General features: G+C 66.2%; 1 protein-coding gene across 2 annotated transcripts in view; it reads left to right on the forward strand.

Moving 5' to 3' along the window:
- The first annotated feature begins 4,209 nt into the window (after positions 1 to 4,209).
- The window catches only part of MICALL2 (MICAL like 2), a 19,162-nt gene continuing 9,221 nt past the window's right edge, over positions 4,210 to 14,150 (forward strand). For both annotated transcript variants that reach the window (XM_040231823.1, XM_040231832.1), the window contains exons 1-3: positions 4,210 to 4,525; positions 12,026 to 12,074; positions 13,688 to 13,829. In XM_040231823.1, the coding sequence (XP_040087757.1) occupies positions 4,383 to 4,525; positions 12,026 to 12,074; positions 13,688 to 13,829 (334 nt within the window). In that variant the 5' untranslated portion in view covers positions 4,210 to 4,382. The remainder of the gene's footprint in view (positions 4,526 to 12,025; positions 12,075 to 13,687; positions 13,830 to 14,150) is intronic.

The following is a 14,150-nucleotide window of genomic DNA, read 5'->3' on the forward strand; positions in this document are numbered from 1 at the left end:
GTTATAAATGATAGATGGGGGACTCTAGACGCCGGATCAGATATTCATAATGCATTGTGCGCAGTGCTGGGCGGCTGCAGCTCGGGAAAGCCATTAATAGTAAAGTGGGTGGAAATGTGAAAGTTACCGACATGCCCAGCAAAGCCGTTTATAATGAAATGTAAAATTCGGCTGGTGGAAGCAAACCACGAGCCCCAGCCAAAGCACCGGCCGGGTTCCCCCGGAGCCCGGGGAAGGAGCGGGTCGTGAATTATTCGTGAGGTGTTTGGACGAGAACGTATACTATCCATAGCACGTCGTATAAATATGCTATTAATATACCCAAGGCAGCGTGCATTATTCATGGGGCCTAATTAATTAATGGGTGGCCCCTTAAAATGGGGTGTCACAGCTTCCAGCTCCCTCCTGCCTGGGGTGCTGGCATCCACAGCCGCCTGTGTGAGCCATCAGCTGAACTGACGGTGGCCTTGGGCACCGGGGAGGACAGGATGCCCCTTGGATGCTCTGCTGTGAAGTCCGTGTGACCCTCTGGGTACCCCTGCAAGTGGCTCTGGTTCCCCTCGGGGTGCTCTGCTCAGCTGTTCCCCGAAGCGCCTGGCGACCACAACCGCAGCTGCCCTCACTTCCACGGGTCAGCCCCGGTGCTGCCGGGGACAAGCCGCCCGCCTTGCTGTGAAGCTCAGGAGGCTCAGACAAGGGGGGTGACGGATGGGGCAAAGCTGTGCAGAGCGCAGCTGCCAGCCTGGGCCCGCCCGGTGGGGTCCGAGCGTGTCTTCCTCACAAGCTCGGGCTCCCAGCCAAGACAGCCCTGCCGCGGGGGTCAGCCCGGGAACCCTGTGCAGTGTGGGCGCTCCTTTGGGCGTCACGCTGCTTGGCAGGGGACGGGGCCTCTGAGAAGTCCTGCAGGAGGGGCCTTGTGGGTGGGCACCTTTCCCTTCTTTCTCCACCCGCCCTCACTCCCGCTCTGGTTTCCTCCCTCTGCCTCAAGGCTCCGGGCACGGCCAGCTCTGCTGTGTCTGGAAGGGCACCCCCGGTTTTGTTCCAGCTCAGGCCATCAGCCTTGACCAGATCTGTTACTTGCAGTTCAATCTACCGGTTAAAGGGTCTGCAGACCCCACCCCACCACTCCACGGTCCCCTACCGCAAACCTGCCTAGGGGCCCAGCAGGCTTTTGGGATGCAAATCTGCTGCCTGTGGCCCCAATGTCCCTGGTCTCCAGCACTGTGCCTGCCAGCCTTCCTCCCGGGGAGGGCGCCCAGCCTCACCAAGAGGTCTGGAAAGCAGGAGTGGGGAGATTGAGCCCATCTGGCCTGGAAGTCCTCCCCAGGACCAGGGTGGCCACCCGGGCAGGAGGCTGGCCGGGCTGACCCAGGCTCCCCGGGCCCTGCCCCACGCTGGGGCTGGAGCTCCGAGGTCTCAGCTCTGTCTGCCGACCCGGTGGTCCCCTCTCCCCTCAGAGCCTCATTTTCCTGAGCTGCAGAACAGGTCAGGTCAACCCACTTCTAGTGAGAAAAGTGGGTGTGGAAATGCCAGAAAAGGCTGGAGTGGGGCCGGCCTGGCCCTGCTGCCTCCCCGAGCCCCCCAGCCGCCCCCGCAGCTGGGTCCTTCCATCCCTCGGGAGCTCCTCCACCCCTCGGGAGCTCCTCCATCCCTCGGGAGCTCCTCCATCCCTGGGGAACTCCTCCATTGCTCCTCCAACCCTCGGGCGCTCCCCTGGCTTAATCCCTGCTGCCGAGCTCCGAGCATGCCAGTCCCTGTGCCTGGGACACTCCCCCCTTCCTCAGTGGCAAGCCAATTCCCACTTCCCCTCAGGTCTCAGTTCTCATGTCCCCTCCGCAAGGAAGCCATCTTCTGCCTCTGGCACCTCGTTCACCATCTAAAGGGACTGTGGGTCCCCTTGGGGCACGGTCACAGGGTCAGTTTTGCCTTTGTCTGTGTTACGTGTATCGGTCAGGTAGGAATGCTAGCTGCTGTAACAAACACGTCCCAAAGTTCCGGCACCTGCATCCAGCCCGCCAGTGTTTCTCACTACCCACGGGCCGACCTGGTCAGTGATGACCTTCTGCCGGACCTACTCTGTCCAAGCTCCTCCATCTTCGGCCCCATCATCTGCTCAATTCTCTCCACCCAGCCAGCAGACCACGGGGAAGTCGGAGACGGAGTGCACCCACCGCCTCCGTTGGCCACAACAGTCTCCTGACCTGCAGGGGAGGCTGGAGACACGGCTCCAGGCAGCGGAAAAGGCAGGAAGAGGAGCGAGACCGAGGGGCGGTGGTGGGCGGGGACGTGGAGAGGCGACTCTGAGGGAGGGCTGGATGGCCTGTTCTGAAGACAGTGCTTTTCTGTTGAGTGGGGGCGGAGGGGGCGGAGGAGGGTTTTGAGATGTTGGGGGGCAAGTTCTGGCTCCCACTGTTGTCAGAGATTTTGTACTGAGAAGAGACTGAAGGTGTCACGCCAGGAGCAGAGGCATGGCTAGGAGATTCTTGGAGAAACCCAGGCTTGCAGCAGCTGGAGGCTGTGGAGGTGGTGGCAAAGGTCAGCTTCCGGCTGGACTGGATGTGGGCAGGGAGAAGACAGGAGGCGAGGGCCATGCCCAGGCTTGTGGCCCCAGCAGCAGGACCGCGGCGGCTGCGGGCGGGGCTGGTTGGGGGCTGGGAGGCTCAGGAGTGGCTGAGTGCAGGGGTGGGGGCAGAGGCTGTAGGCCAGAGGGGCAGGGCGGGTGTGGGAGGGTGGGGCCAGGCAGCAGCGGCAGCTGATGTGATAAGAGGCCGGACTTCACTCAGAGTGCTCCAGGGGCCAAGCAGGGAAGGCCTCGTGCAGCAGGCTTTCTGGAAGGATCCCTCGGCTGCGGGGGAGGGGCCCGGGGTCAGGGGCCAGGTGTCCGTGGCCTGGACGGGAGGGGTGGCGGCGGGGAGGTGTGGGCAGCCTGGGGGTATCCGAGGTAGAAGGTCGCACTCTCTGTGAGGTGCTGAAGGGGACACTCCGCACATGCTGCCTGCCACGCCACTGTCCCCAGAGGCAGCCACACAGGCAGGGGACCGCTTAAGCTCCTAAGAGTCAGCACTCCGGCCACCTCCCTCTTCCTTCTGAGCCCCCAGCCTTGTCCAGCCCTATGACCGCCCCTTTGTGGCCTTGGCCTTCCCCTGCCTCACTGGCTTTTCCAGCTCTAAATTCTGCCCTGGGGTCAGGAAAACCCACTTGGTTCTAGCACTAAGCACCAGCCCAGCTCCGGAAAACCCCAGCCGGTCAGGGCAGCCGCCACCGGCTCAGGTTACCGGTGCTCCCTGTCTAGTACCTGCTTGCCCCTTATGATGGGAAGCTCACCACCACTGGGCCCAGTCGTAGAAAGGAGTTGCCTCTGCGCGGGAAGGCTGTCTCCACTCCTTCTAGTGGGCACAGAAGCCTCCCTGTCCCCTTGCTGGGCCTCTATCGGCCTTCTTTCTTGCCCGCCGCAGCCTTGTCTGGACAAGCCCTGGGCCCGGCCGGGTGGGTGGGGTCGCCGCACATGTCTGATGTGTTTCTAGCTGGCTGTCCTCCTGCATACAGACAGGGTTCCCAGAGAACGCGGACGGCCGGGAGCAGCCCCGTAACTGAGGTCCCCACGGGGACCCTTTCCTTAATAACCTGGGGCTCAGATGCTCGTAGAGGAAAACTGGGACACAGACCAGAACACCGAGACCCTCCAGGGGTCTCGGGCAGGGAGACTCCTGGAGGACGGACGTCGCCCCAGCAGCAGACCCGCCAACGACACCACGCCCCTTCCCCCGGCCTCCGCTGCCTCTTCTTTGTATCCGGGAGGTTCACGGGCCCGCCGGCAAGGCAGGCCGGATCGGAAAGTCCTTCCAAAGGCCAGAAATGCGAGGGCCGTTCCTGCTGAGCGCCGGGAGGGCGTGGGGGCCACCGGCCGGCCCGCCTGGCGGCACCCGGGTCAAGCCTCAGTCTCCGCGACTGAAGGGTGCGGGAGGGGGCTGGAAAGAAAGCGTCGAAGCGCCTCCGCCGGACCCCGGGAGGGAGGGGCGAGGGGCGGGGCATGTGGGCGGGGCTTGCTCGGGCCGAAGCCCTGCAGGGCCAGGCGGGGGCGGGGCCCGGCCGGGCCCGGGGGCGGGGCCTCTCCGGGGACGGATCCTGACTGGGGAGTGGGGCCTGGAGGGCGGGACCTGGTGGTAGGGGGCGTGGCTTAGCCGGGGGACGGGCCAGGCGGGCGGGCTCCGGCCGCGCTCCCGCCGGCTTCTTGTCCTGCCGGGGCTCCTCGGCCGCGGCTCCTCGGCCTCCCACCGCTCGGGATCGGGGTTCTTGTCCGCCCCCCGGGCTCGGGCCGGGCCGCGGCCCCCCGGAAGCGCTGTCCGAGCTCCGGCGCCGGCAGGGCGGACACCGCCGCCCGCATGGCGGCCATCAAGGCTCTGCAGCAGTGGTGCCGGCAGCAGTGCGAGGGCTACCGAGACGTGAGCATCACCGACATGACCACGTCGTTCCGCGACGGCCTGGCCTTCTGCGCCATCCTGCACCGCCACCGGCCGGACCTCATGTGAGTGCGCCGCCGCTCTCGCGCCGCCGAGGAGACCGAGGCCGGGCTGCTCGGGCCGGGCGCGGGGCAGTGGGCTGCGGTCAGGACCCCCGGCCCGGCGGGACGCTCCGCAGGCTGCCCCCAGCGGCCTCAGTTTGCCCGACCACCAAGTGGAGCTGGGCCGGAGCCAGGACCTCCGGCCGCCCCCGCTGGCTTAGTAAGCCTGTGACTCAGGCCAGCGGCCTGGGCTCTGGCCACAGCCAGCCTTCCTGGCTGGTCTCCCCGGGAAAGGGCCGGCACAGCTGCCCTTCCGGGCCCTCTGAGACCCCCCACTGTCCTGAGACCTAGCCACCAGATCAGGGGCCCTTACTGACCGGACTGACTGCGGGGCACTGCCCCTCCCCGAGCCTGATTAGGCACCTTTAGGAATGCAGCCCAGGGTCACTGTAGGGGAGGGGCCAACAGAGCCGAAGGCTTGAGACCACCCGGGTCCAGGTCCCACTGGCTAGGCCTCAGTACCCTAGGGTGATAGGGCCAGAGACAGGAGTGTTGGGCGGTGGGGAGGTCTGGGGACGAGGTCATCTCCCCCCAGGAGAGTCTCAGAGCCGAGACTGGGGAGTGGACCCTGCCCTGCTGCCAGGCCTTGTCCCCATTCTGGGCCCTTCCATCTGTTACGCACTCAGCAAACACTCTTTGACTGGGACCCAGCTGGCTGGGACAAAGCTCTGTGCCTTGAGGCCCTGGGCCCTCTCATCGTGAGAATTCACAATGAGTAAAGCTCCCCGGGCGGGTGCCTGGGCTGGCCAGACGGAGGCTCGGGAAGGGTGTCCTCAGAAGATGCCTTCTGGGAAAGCAGGGTGTTTCAAAGTTCTCCTAAGTAGTTGTGGGTGGAGCCAGAGAGGGGTGGAGTGGGTTTTCCAGGGAGCCCGCAGGTGGGAGAGGCCCGAGGCTGCACCTCCTACCGTAAGTGCTGCCCTCAGGGGTCTGCTGTACAGACCCGGAGACCAAGGCCCAGGGAGGAGGCATCCTTGCTTGGGACAGAGCAGAACCAGGGTTGGCACGTGCCCCCCCTCTCCCCGCACCCAGATGTCCACTGTACCCCCGGGGACTGTCCCCAGGCCCTCTAGAGGGAAGCTGGTCTTAAGAAAGAGGCCCGCAAGGGTTTCCTCCTGCAGCCGGGGGTTGTGAAATGCATGTGTGGAGCCGGTGGGCCGCGCTCTCTGCCCCCAGCCCCGGCCTGGGGATGCAGCGAGTGTTCCACACTGAACACCTGAACCTGGGCTTTGAGGGGTGGGCTGGGATCTTGGAGGCTGGGGCAGGGAGGGTCCTGGGGAAGGCTGGCTGGTGACTGAGCCCAGGAAACCTGGAAGGGTCAGCGGGAGGAGTCTGCCACTGGTGACAACACCAGCGGGCGCAGCCTTCTGCCAGCCCCGCAGCCTCAGGACACCACCTGGGTGTAACTGGAAATTTTGGGCCTTTCCGAGCCCCAGGAGTGCCCAACTGTGCTCAGCTGAGTTGGGGGTGGAGGCCTTTGTGTGTGTGTGTGTGTGTGTTGTGCGTGCAAGCCTTTCCCAGCATGCACTGCCCACAGGTGAGCACAGGCGTGCACATGTGGGTGTGTCTGCGTCCTGGCGCAAGCTGGTGTCATACAGCAGTTCCGATAACCGTTATTGAGTGCCTGCTGTATACTCAGCACTGTGTACTGTGCGAGATGATCTTGGCCCCTGCCACAGGCAGGGAGCGATGTAGAGACAGACAGCAGACAGGCACATGGACAGAAGCTCCAGGCAGCTCCAGGAGGCGGTGACGGTGGGGCAGGGCCGCTGGGGGAGGAGGAGGCCTCGCCCTGCATGCGGGATGGCGTAGCCCCTTCCTGCTGGCTTGGTGCCCGTCACCTGCCCCCACGGACTTCCAGCTTCAGGGGGTGGGGGTGTCTGCTTTATGCATTGCTGTGTCCCCAGGGCCTGGGACGGTATCTGGCACACGTGCCAGGAGGTTAGCAGCTAACAGCACGCAGCTGGAGGTCAACAGGTGTGGCTGGTGCTGGGGGCCCAGCAGGCATGACTGTCGCTGCCCGGAGAGGGCTCTGCAGGCGCCTGGGAGGAGCAGACGGGGCAGAGGCAGCCCGTGGCCACAGAGGCAGGTGGAGGCACATGGCTGCAGCCGGGGAAGGCCACAGGAGGCCAGAGGGACGCGGAGCTTCCGCAGGGAGCTCAGCCCTGCCGGCACCTTGATGTTGGACTTCCCGTCTCCAGCGTGGAAGGGAGTGAACGTCTGTTACTCCCAGCCGCCCCATCTGCGGATGTTTGTCACGGCAGCCGTGGGCGATGCGTCAGGCTCCCGTATGTGGCAGGGGCCTGGAAGGGACTCCACAGATACTAACTGGTGGGATCCCATGAGCGTGGGCCCACGTGCGTCGCGGGCCTCTGTCTGTGCCCTAAGCACCCCTCCGCCACCTCTGGCTCCGGCCACGCCTCTGGGCAAGGGGGTGGGCTCCCCAAGAAGCTCTGAGCCGCCCCGCCGGCCCCCAGGGGGGCAGGATGGCTGTCCTCCCTGGTCAGACCTGGGTGAGACTCACCCCCTCCCCCCATCCTGTGAAGACCCCCGGCAGCAGGAAAGTGGACATCCTGTCTCTGCATCTCCTGGCTTTGCCACCAGGAAGGCCTTCCCTGTATCTCCTCTCAGGCCTTCCTGCTGCCTGTCTCCTCCTGGCGCCCAGCAGAGGAGCACAGCTCTGGAGGAGTGGGCGCTGAGCCCGCCAGTGCGGTGCTCCGGCTGCCTGCTGCTGGGTCCTCACGGCAGCTCTGCCCAGCAGGACCTGGGGTTCCCGTGTGCCCTGCGCTGGTCGCCGTAGGCACCCTGGCAGCTGTGCAGCGTGTGCTGCGGGTGGGGAGACAGGCTCACCCAGAGGGCTGTCCCTGCCCCCAGCCTGTCTGCCGAGCCCACCCTGGAGCTGTAGTTTTCACAGGTGGGCCTGGAGGTGCCTGCCTGCAGGGTCTGCTTCCCCAGTGACGCCACACCTGCCCCCCAGCCAGGTGAGCTCAGGAAAGGCTCAAAGTAAACATACCCGTTCCGCCTCCGGGCAGTAAACCTGTGGGGCTGGACCTGGAGGGACCAAGACTCCAGGAGGCCGGAAGGAAGGCGGGCGGGCCTGGAGCCAGGGCGGGAGCCCTTCCCAGAGGCAGGGCTTCCTTCTCCAGGGCCTTGTGGGCGGGTGGGCCGCTGGAGCCCCCTGCCTTGTGGGAGCCCTGGAGGGGTCAGGAGTCAGGGAGTAGGGCGCTATGCAAACTCACGGGGTGCCCCCCGCACCCCACAGTCCCATGGGGGGTAACCTGACCTTTCCCTGCAGCTCCTATCAGGCTGGGCCAGAAGCAGAGGCGGTGGTGGGGGTGCTCCCTGGCTGCTCTGGGAGACTCACCAGTCATGGGGGGTCAGGAGGCCCAGTCCCAGAGGCCCCCACTCAAGAGCTAATCACTGGGCCAGGGCGGAGGGGCCAGGCCAGGCATGGGATGGCCTCCCCTGACCCCGCACCCGTGCGGGCTTTGTGGTCAGCAGGAAGCCACCTGGGGACCGGCCCTGGCTGTTCCCTGAGAGCTGTAGCCCGGCCCTGTTGTCGCCTTCCGGCTGGCTCTCCAGGATACCTGTGGGGAAAGGCTCGGGTCTGAACCCCCGCCCCACTCCCCTGTCAGCCGCTGCAGGAGCCCCAGGCTGACCCCTCTTGGCTGGGCCTGCTCAGGTGGGGTTGGTCTGCTCCGGCCTGGGGGAGGCCTGCAGCCGGACGGCAAGCAGGGGGGCGTCCTGCGGCCAGCCCCGCGCGCGGGGACCCCTCCCTGCCTCGCCCTGGCTGCCTCTTCGCCCCAGCCCCCCAGCTCTGCCCACCCTCCCCCGGCCTCTTCCGGGGTGTCTGCCTTGGTGTCTCTGGCCCCAAACCAGCTCCCCCCGCCCCAACGCTCTCTGCTGCCCGGTGGCCTCTCCTGTCTCCTCCCGGGGTGCTTCGCTGCCTCTGTGTCCCTCTGTCTGTGTCTCAGCCTGTCCGTCCGTCTGTCCCCCTCTCTGCTTCCCTTCCCCGTGGGATTAGCCCCAGATGTGCTGGAGGCACCTGGAAAAGAGGCTCTGCTTCTGGCGTTCCCTACCCCCCACCCCAGCCCCAGAGCCCACCCCCACGCAGCTGCTTTTAGTTCCAGGAAATAAACAGTGTGAGGTCAGCCCTCCAGGAATTTGGAAGGGGGACGCACTGCCAAGAGCCCCCGGGGCGTTGGAGGTCAGCAGCCCTGCTCAGCTGTGGCCGTGGGGGGCAGGGGCTGTGCGTGCCCGGGCACTCTGCCAGGCTGGGTGCCAGCCAGGGTAGGGCACGCAGACCCAGTGAGTTCATTCATTCAGCCAGTGTGCAACGGTGAACAGATGCCGCAGGGGGCCCCTCGCTCAGCGAGCACTGCACGGAGGAGCTCGTCAGCAGCGTTTATGGAGCACCAGCTGTGTGCTGACCCCAGGCAGGTGCCTTGGAGTCTTAGCGGAACATCCGTGATTTTATCGTTACTGAGGTTATTTTTATTTTTGGCCACAAGTGGCTTGTGGTATCTTGTTTCCCCAACCAGGGATCAAACCCGTGCCCCACCCCCAGAGGGGAAGCACAGAGTCCTAAGCAGTGCGCCGATGGGAAAGTCCGGGAACATGTCTGATTTACCTGGGAGTGGGGGTGCTCCGGGTCCCGCCCACAGGTGTGCAGGTTCTGACCTCTCGAGGCCTTGAACTGAAACACGAGCTGGTGACGGGCCTCCCTGAGTCAGACTGAGGGATCAGCCCGAAGGGCCTGCTGGGCAAGGTCCTGCAAACAGGCGGCTGAGGTACAGAAGGAAGCCGTCCCACCGGCCCGTCCAGGAGCCCCGGGCGGGTGTCCGCGGGGCTGGTTCCCTCTGGGCCTCCGCCCTGGACAGGCGGATGCGGTCTGCTCTGCGAGCCTCCACTCTGGGCCTCTCTTCGTCCACGTTTCCCGTTTAGAAGGACGCCAGGCGTTTGGGCTAGGGCCCTCGCTGACTTAGCTTGATTCTCTCTGTGAAGTCCCCGCTTCCCAGCAGGGCCGTGTCCTGAGGTCGTGGGGGTTAGGGCTCCAAACAGCCCCTGGGGGAGGATAATTCAGCCCATCCCACCGGGGATTCGCCTGCTGGGGGAAGGCTGAGGCTGGGCCTGGGCTGGGTGCTCCTTGGCGCTCTCTGAAAGGGTTTGCAAGGCCACTGACTCCGGCGTTTCCGCCACCCCGCTAGACCAGGGCGATGCCAGCCGAACCTCCTGCTGAGGGGGCCATGAGCTCAGGCTCTGGGAGAAGGGGCGCTCTGGACGCAGGGAATAGCGTGGGCCGAGGCCCGGAGGCAGGAGACAGGGAGTTTGGAGAGAGCCGGGTCTGGGCGGGGCATGGTCTGTGGGACTGGCCAGGGTGGTCCGGCCCAGCCAGGGAGCCGGGGAGGCAGCTTGGCTTTGGTGCTGAGGGTGGTGGCCTGGAACTTGAGTGGAAGGGCGATTCTGCACCCTCTGGCTGGCACACCTTGAGCCTGCTCAGCGGGGCTGGCCCCGAGTCGTGGGTGTCCCAACCTGCCCTGGGTTCTGAGACGCTCACTCCGGGTCTGCAGGCGGACAGGGTCCTGTGGGCAGCTGGCTGCCCCCCACCTCGAAGGACAGAGCCGCTGCAGCCCCCTGGGTGGACCGAGGCCAACACAGCGGGCAGAGGGCTTCCTTCTTCTGCTTGTTTGGAAACAAAACAGACCTTGTTATCCTGCCCTGCGGCACCAAGCATCTTGCTGAGGATGTGGCCAGTTTGGTCAGTGACCCAGGGCAGGTCTGGAGAAGAGATTGGGCTTTCAAAGGGGTGGCTGGGGGCAGCGGCCGGGGGGGACTCCTGAGCCCCCAGATGTTGAGGTCAGAAGGGCCAGCCTGGCCGGGAGCCCAGCCAGTCCTCCGGCCACGGACTGCAGGGGAGGGGAGGCCAGGCCGCCACGCCCGCCTTCCTGCCCTGCCGTCATTTGTCCCCGCAGACAGGTCTGCTGGCCGCCCTATCCCGGGCACAAAGCACCTCTGTTCTCCTGGGTGGTCTCACATCTGGGACTGGTTACTTGGGAGGTGGGGGTCCAGGCAGAGACCGGAGGGTCCCAAGGAGCCGGGCAGAGCAATGGAAGCCCAGAAGCCCGTGGCCGCCCCCCTCAACATGTGGCCCAGGGCCGGCCTCAGTTTCCTCATCTGTGTACCAGGCCTCTCCAGAATGTCAGGGGTCAGGGGGTCAGTGCACAGTCAGGGCTGGGAGCCAGGGACTCCCTGGCCAGGTGGCTGCAGGGTCTCCTCTCCGTTTGTGACCTCCCCAGCTTCAAGGTGGCCGTGAGCAGCTACGGTCGCCCTCTTAGGTGGGGCCCCAAAAGAAGAGGGCCCTGCCCGGGTCGGGCAGCACTGGGGTGCAGCCCTCAGCTCTCTCCTGTGCCCCGAGGCTTCCACAGCAGTTCACCCCAAAGTGGTGAGGCTGCCGCCCAGCACGTGGACAGCCAGACGGACCTGTATGTGACCAGGCCACCCGTAGGCGTCGGGCCACCCAGCTGAGCATCCAGGCCTGGGCCAGCTGCCTGCTGGGGCCCGGCTGTGTCTTCGGCTTGGACCGTCCTCTGAGAGGTGCCGTGCGGTGCTGCGCGGAGTCCTGGGCCCAGCCTGGAGCTGGCGCAATGCTTCTCCCCTTCTGGAGTGATCTCTGTGCTCCGGCCTCTCCAGGCCAGGCCTGGGGCCCCTGCACACTGGCGGCAAAGTGCGGGGTGGGGGTGGGCATGGGGGCTCTCTGACATTCTCAGCCTGGAGGGTCTGCCCACTTAGGAGGACGGCTGGGCAACCTCAAACGCCAGGACTCTGGGGTCTCGGCCCGGCTCTGGCCCTGTCATCCTGCTCTGTGGCCTCGGGCACTTACGGAGCCTCTCTACCACGTCCCTGCCTGTGAGCGGGGTGTTGACGGCATCTGCAGATGCGGGGCGGTGTTTGTATGGAGCCGAGGACAGCAGCGTTCACGGGGGGCGCTGGTTCATACAGGGAGCGAGAAGAGCGCGGAGCTGGCGCAGGGCCTGGCCTGCCCTGACCACTGGGCTGTGCGCACCTCCGTCCGTGGAGCTACTCGCTCTGGGACGCTGCCTCTTGGAACCCCCAGCTCCCTGCCAGGGGGCCGCCCACCCTGAGTGGGGGCCTGGCCAGGCTGATCACTCTGCCGCCCGGGGCCTGCTTCCAGCCACACCTAACAGGCGGTGTGGTGATCGGGCGCGGCCTCCGCAGGGCGAGAGGTCACGGTTGCAGCAGGGGCCCGTGTGGGCCGCGGAGCCCAGGTCAGTGCAGGTGCTGGACGGCCTCCTGGGCCAGAGCCCTGCCCTCCTCACGGCCACCATGCGACCTGCTTCCTTCCCTGCCCCCACCCTGGCCTTGGTTTCCCCCTTCTCCCCAAGCCCTTCTGGCTCCTCCTTTCTTGGACCCTGAGCTGCTTTGAACACCAGTGTTCTTATTTTCCAGAAACTTCGATGCTCTCAGGAAGGAAAACATTTACGAGAACAACAAGCTGGTGAGTGCCCACTCATGCCTCCCCAGCCCGTGTCCCAGGGGCCCTCATGGGGCAACGTCCCCAGGGGTTGCTTCAGAGTGGCTGCTGCCCGCAGGCAGTCAGGGGAAGGGCCAGCCCGTGCGGGGCGACCCCGGCTCCCAGAGCGGCCCCTGATCTTGCAGCCAGGCCCTCCCAGTCCCTCTTCCTGGACCCTCCTTCCCACCCGTGACAGAGCAGGGGGAGTGGGTGGGACAGGGCTCCCGGGGGCCCTGGGATGGGCCTGCTCCCAGGCTAACGGCATCAACTGCTGCCTGGCCCTCCCACCGTGGACCCCTCCCGACCACTGCTCAGCGAGCTCCTGACTGCCCGCTGATGCCAGGGCACTGGCCTGTGCTGACTGTGCTCCCTGGCGGGCCCGGCTCGGGTGCAGCCGCCGCTCAGCGCGAGCGATGGGAATTTAAACGTCACTTAATCGAGATGAAATGAAACGGCATTTTCAGTTCCTCTGGCACTGACCACGTTTCAGACCCTCCCCAGCCACGCGTGCACAGCTTGGAATGGGACACACGGGCTGTGACAGGGTGGTTAGACCACCTGACCACGGGGGGCGTGTGTGTGGGTGCCGCAGGGAAGAGGTGCGTGCCTCCCTGGCTGAGGCTGGGACGGGGGCTGCGGAGGGGAGGCTCCGGGGCTGGAGGGTGCCCTGCTTGTGGGAGACGGCAGGCGGGGCCGGCAGGGACGGAGGGGGAGGCTGGAACAGAGCTGGAGGGGAGGCTGGAGCAGAGGGAGGAGCCTGGAGGGGCCAGCAGCCCGGGATGTGGGGAGAACCTGGCTTCTTCTCTGAAGGCTGTTGTGCTGGGAGCTGCCCCTGGTGCCACAGGGTCATTGCAGGGCAGGGGGGCAGCCGGAGGAGCCAGATCCCGCCTGTGTTTTGAAGGAGTTAGAGGCGGTGGAGGCCTCTGTATCTGGCGTGGAGGGGCCGTCACTGCTAGGGGGCTGCAGGTCTGTGGGCCCAGGAGCCTGTTGGATGCACAGAGACTGGGGGAGTCGTGGTCGTTTAGAGGAGGAATGGGGTGCAAAGACGGGAGCCCACTGGGCGGGCAGGAGGAGCCCCGACAGCACACAGCCGGGCAGGGGAGGCAGCCCGAGGTGGGGCGGGGAGACGCACAGGCCGCGGCCAGCGGGGAGCCCCTCCTGCCAGTGCCCTTCCCGCTGCCCCCAGCTTTGGCTCCAAGGACACAGGTCCCAGTTGGCCTGGGGAGGGCTTCTCCCATGGAGAAAGCTGCCCCCTGACCTGTAAGGCCTGTGTCAGCCAGGGGTACACAGATTCGGGGGTGGGGGACCGTTGAGGGGCATCCACGGTGACGGGCTGGAGTCCCTGAGGATCAGGGCCCGGACCAGCCCCTGGCTCCTTCAATCCTGTCATCGGGGTGTGATGCTCATTGTACAGACGGGTAAACCGAGGCCAGGGAGCCCACGCAGGCTGAGCAGACCACAGACTAGAACCTGACCTTTCTGGGCTCTGGGCCGTTCTGCTGCCTCGGGCCCGTCCCCCTCCTCCGGGGGTAGCTGGTGGTCTGGCCAAGGAGGGGTGGGGTCTCCCGGCCCCCCCGCTGACCACCGCCCTCCCTCAGGCCTTCCGCGTGGCAGAGGAGCAGCTGGGCATCCCGGCCCTGCTGGACGCTGAGGACATGGTGGCCCTGAAGGTGCCCGACCGGCTGAGCATCCTGACCTACGTGTCCCAATACTACAACTACTTCCAGAGGGGCGCCCCCGGTGAGCGCCCGCCCCGCCCAGGCCCCCCGCGGCCCCCCCCGTCCGCCGGCAGACGCACCCAGCTCCCCCGTGCCCCTCTGGGCCATGCTCCCCCAGCCCCTGGGGTCTGCGCCCACAGCTCTCGCCTTGGGCGGCGTGGCCGGACCCACTAGGCTCTCAGGCCTGACACAGAGGCCCCCCATTGGGTGCTGACAGTCAGCTGGCCCCGCAGGGCGCGGCTGGGAGCAGGCTGGGCAGGGGGTCAGCTGGCCCCGCGGGGCGCGGCTGGGAGCAGGCTGGGAGCAGGCTGGGCAGGGGGTCAGCTGGCCCCGCAGGGCGCAG

The sequence above is a fragment of the Oryx dammah genome, unplaced genomic scaffold, assembly GCF_014754425.2.
Source record: "Oryx dammah isolate SB20612 unplaced genomic scaffold, SCBI_Odam_1.1 HiC_scaffold_2, whole genome shotgun sequence".
Taxonomy (NCBI): domain Eukaryota; kingdom Metazoa; phylum Chordata; class Mammalia; order Artiodactyla; family Bovidae; genus Oryx; species Oryx dammah.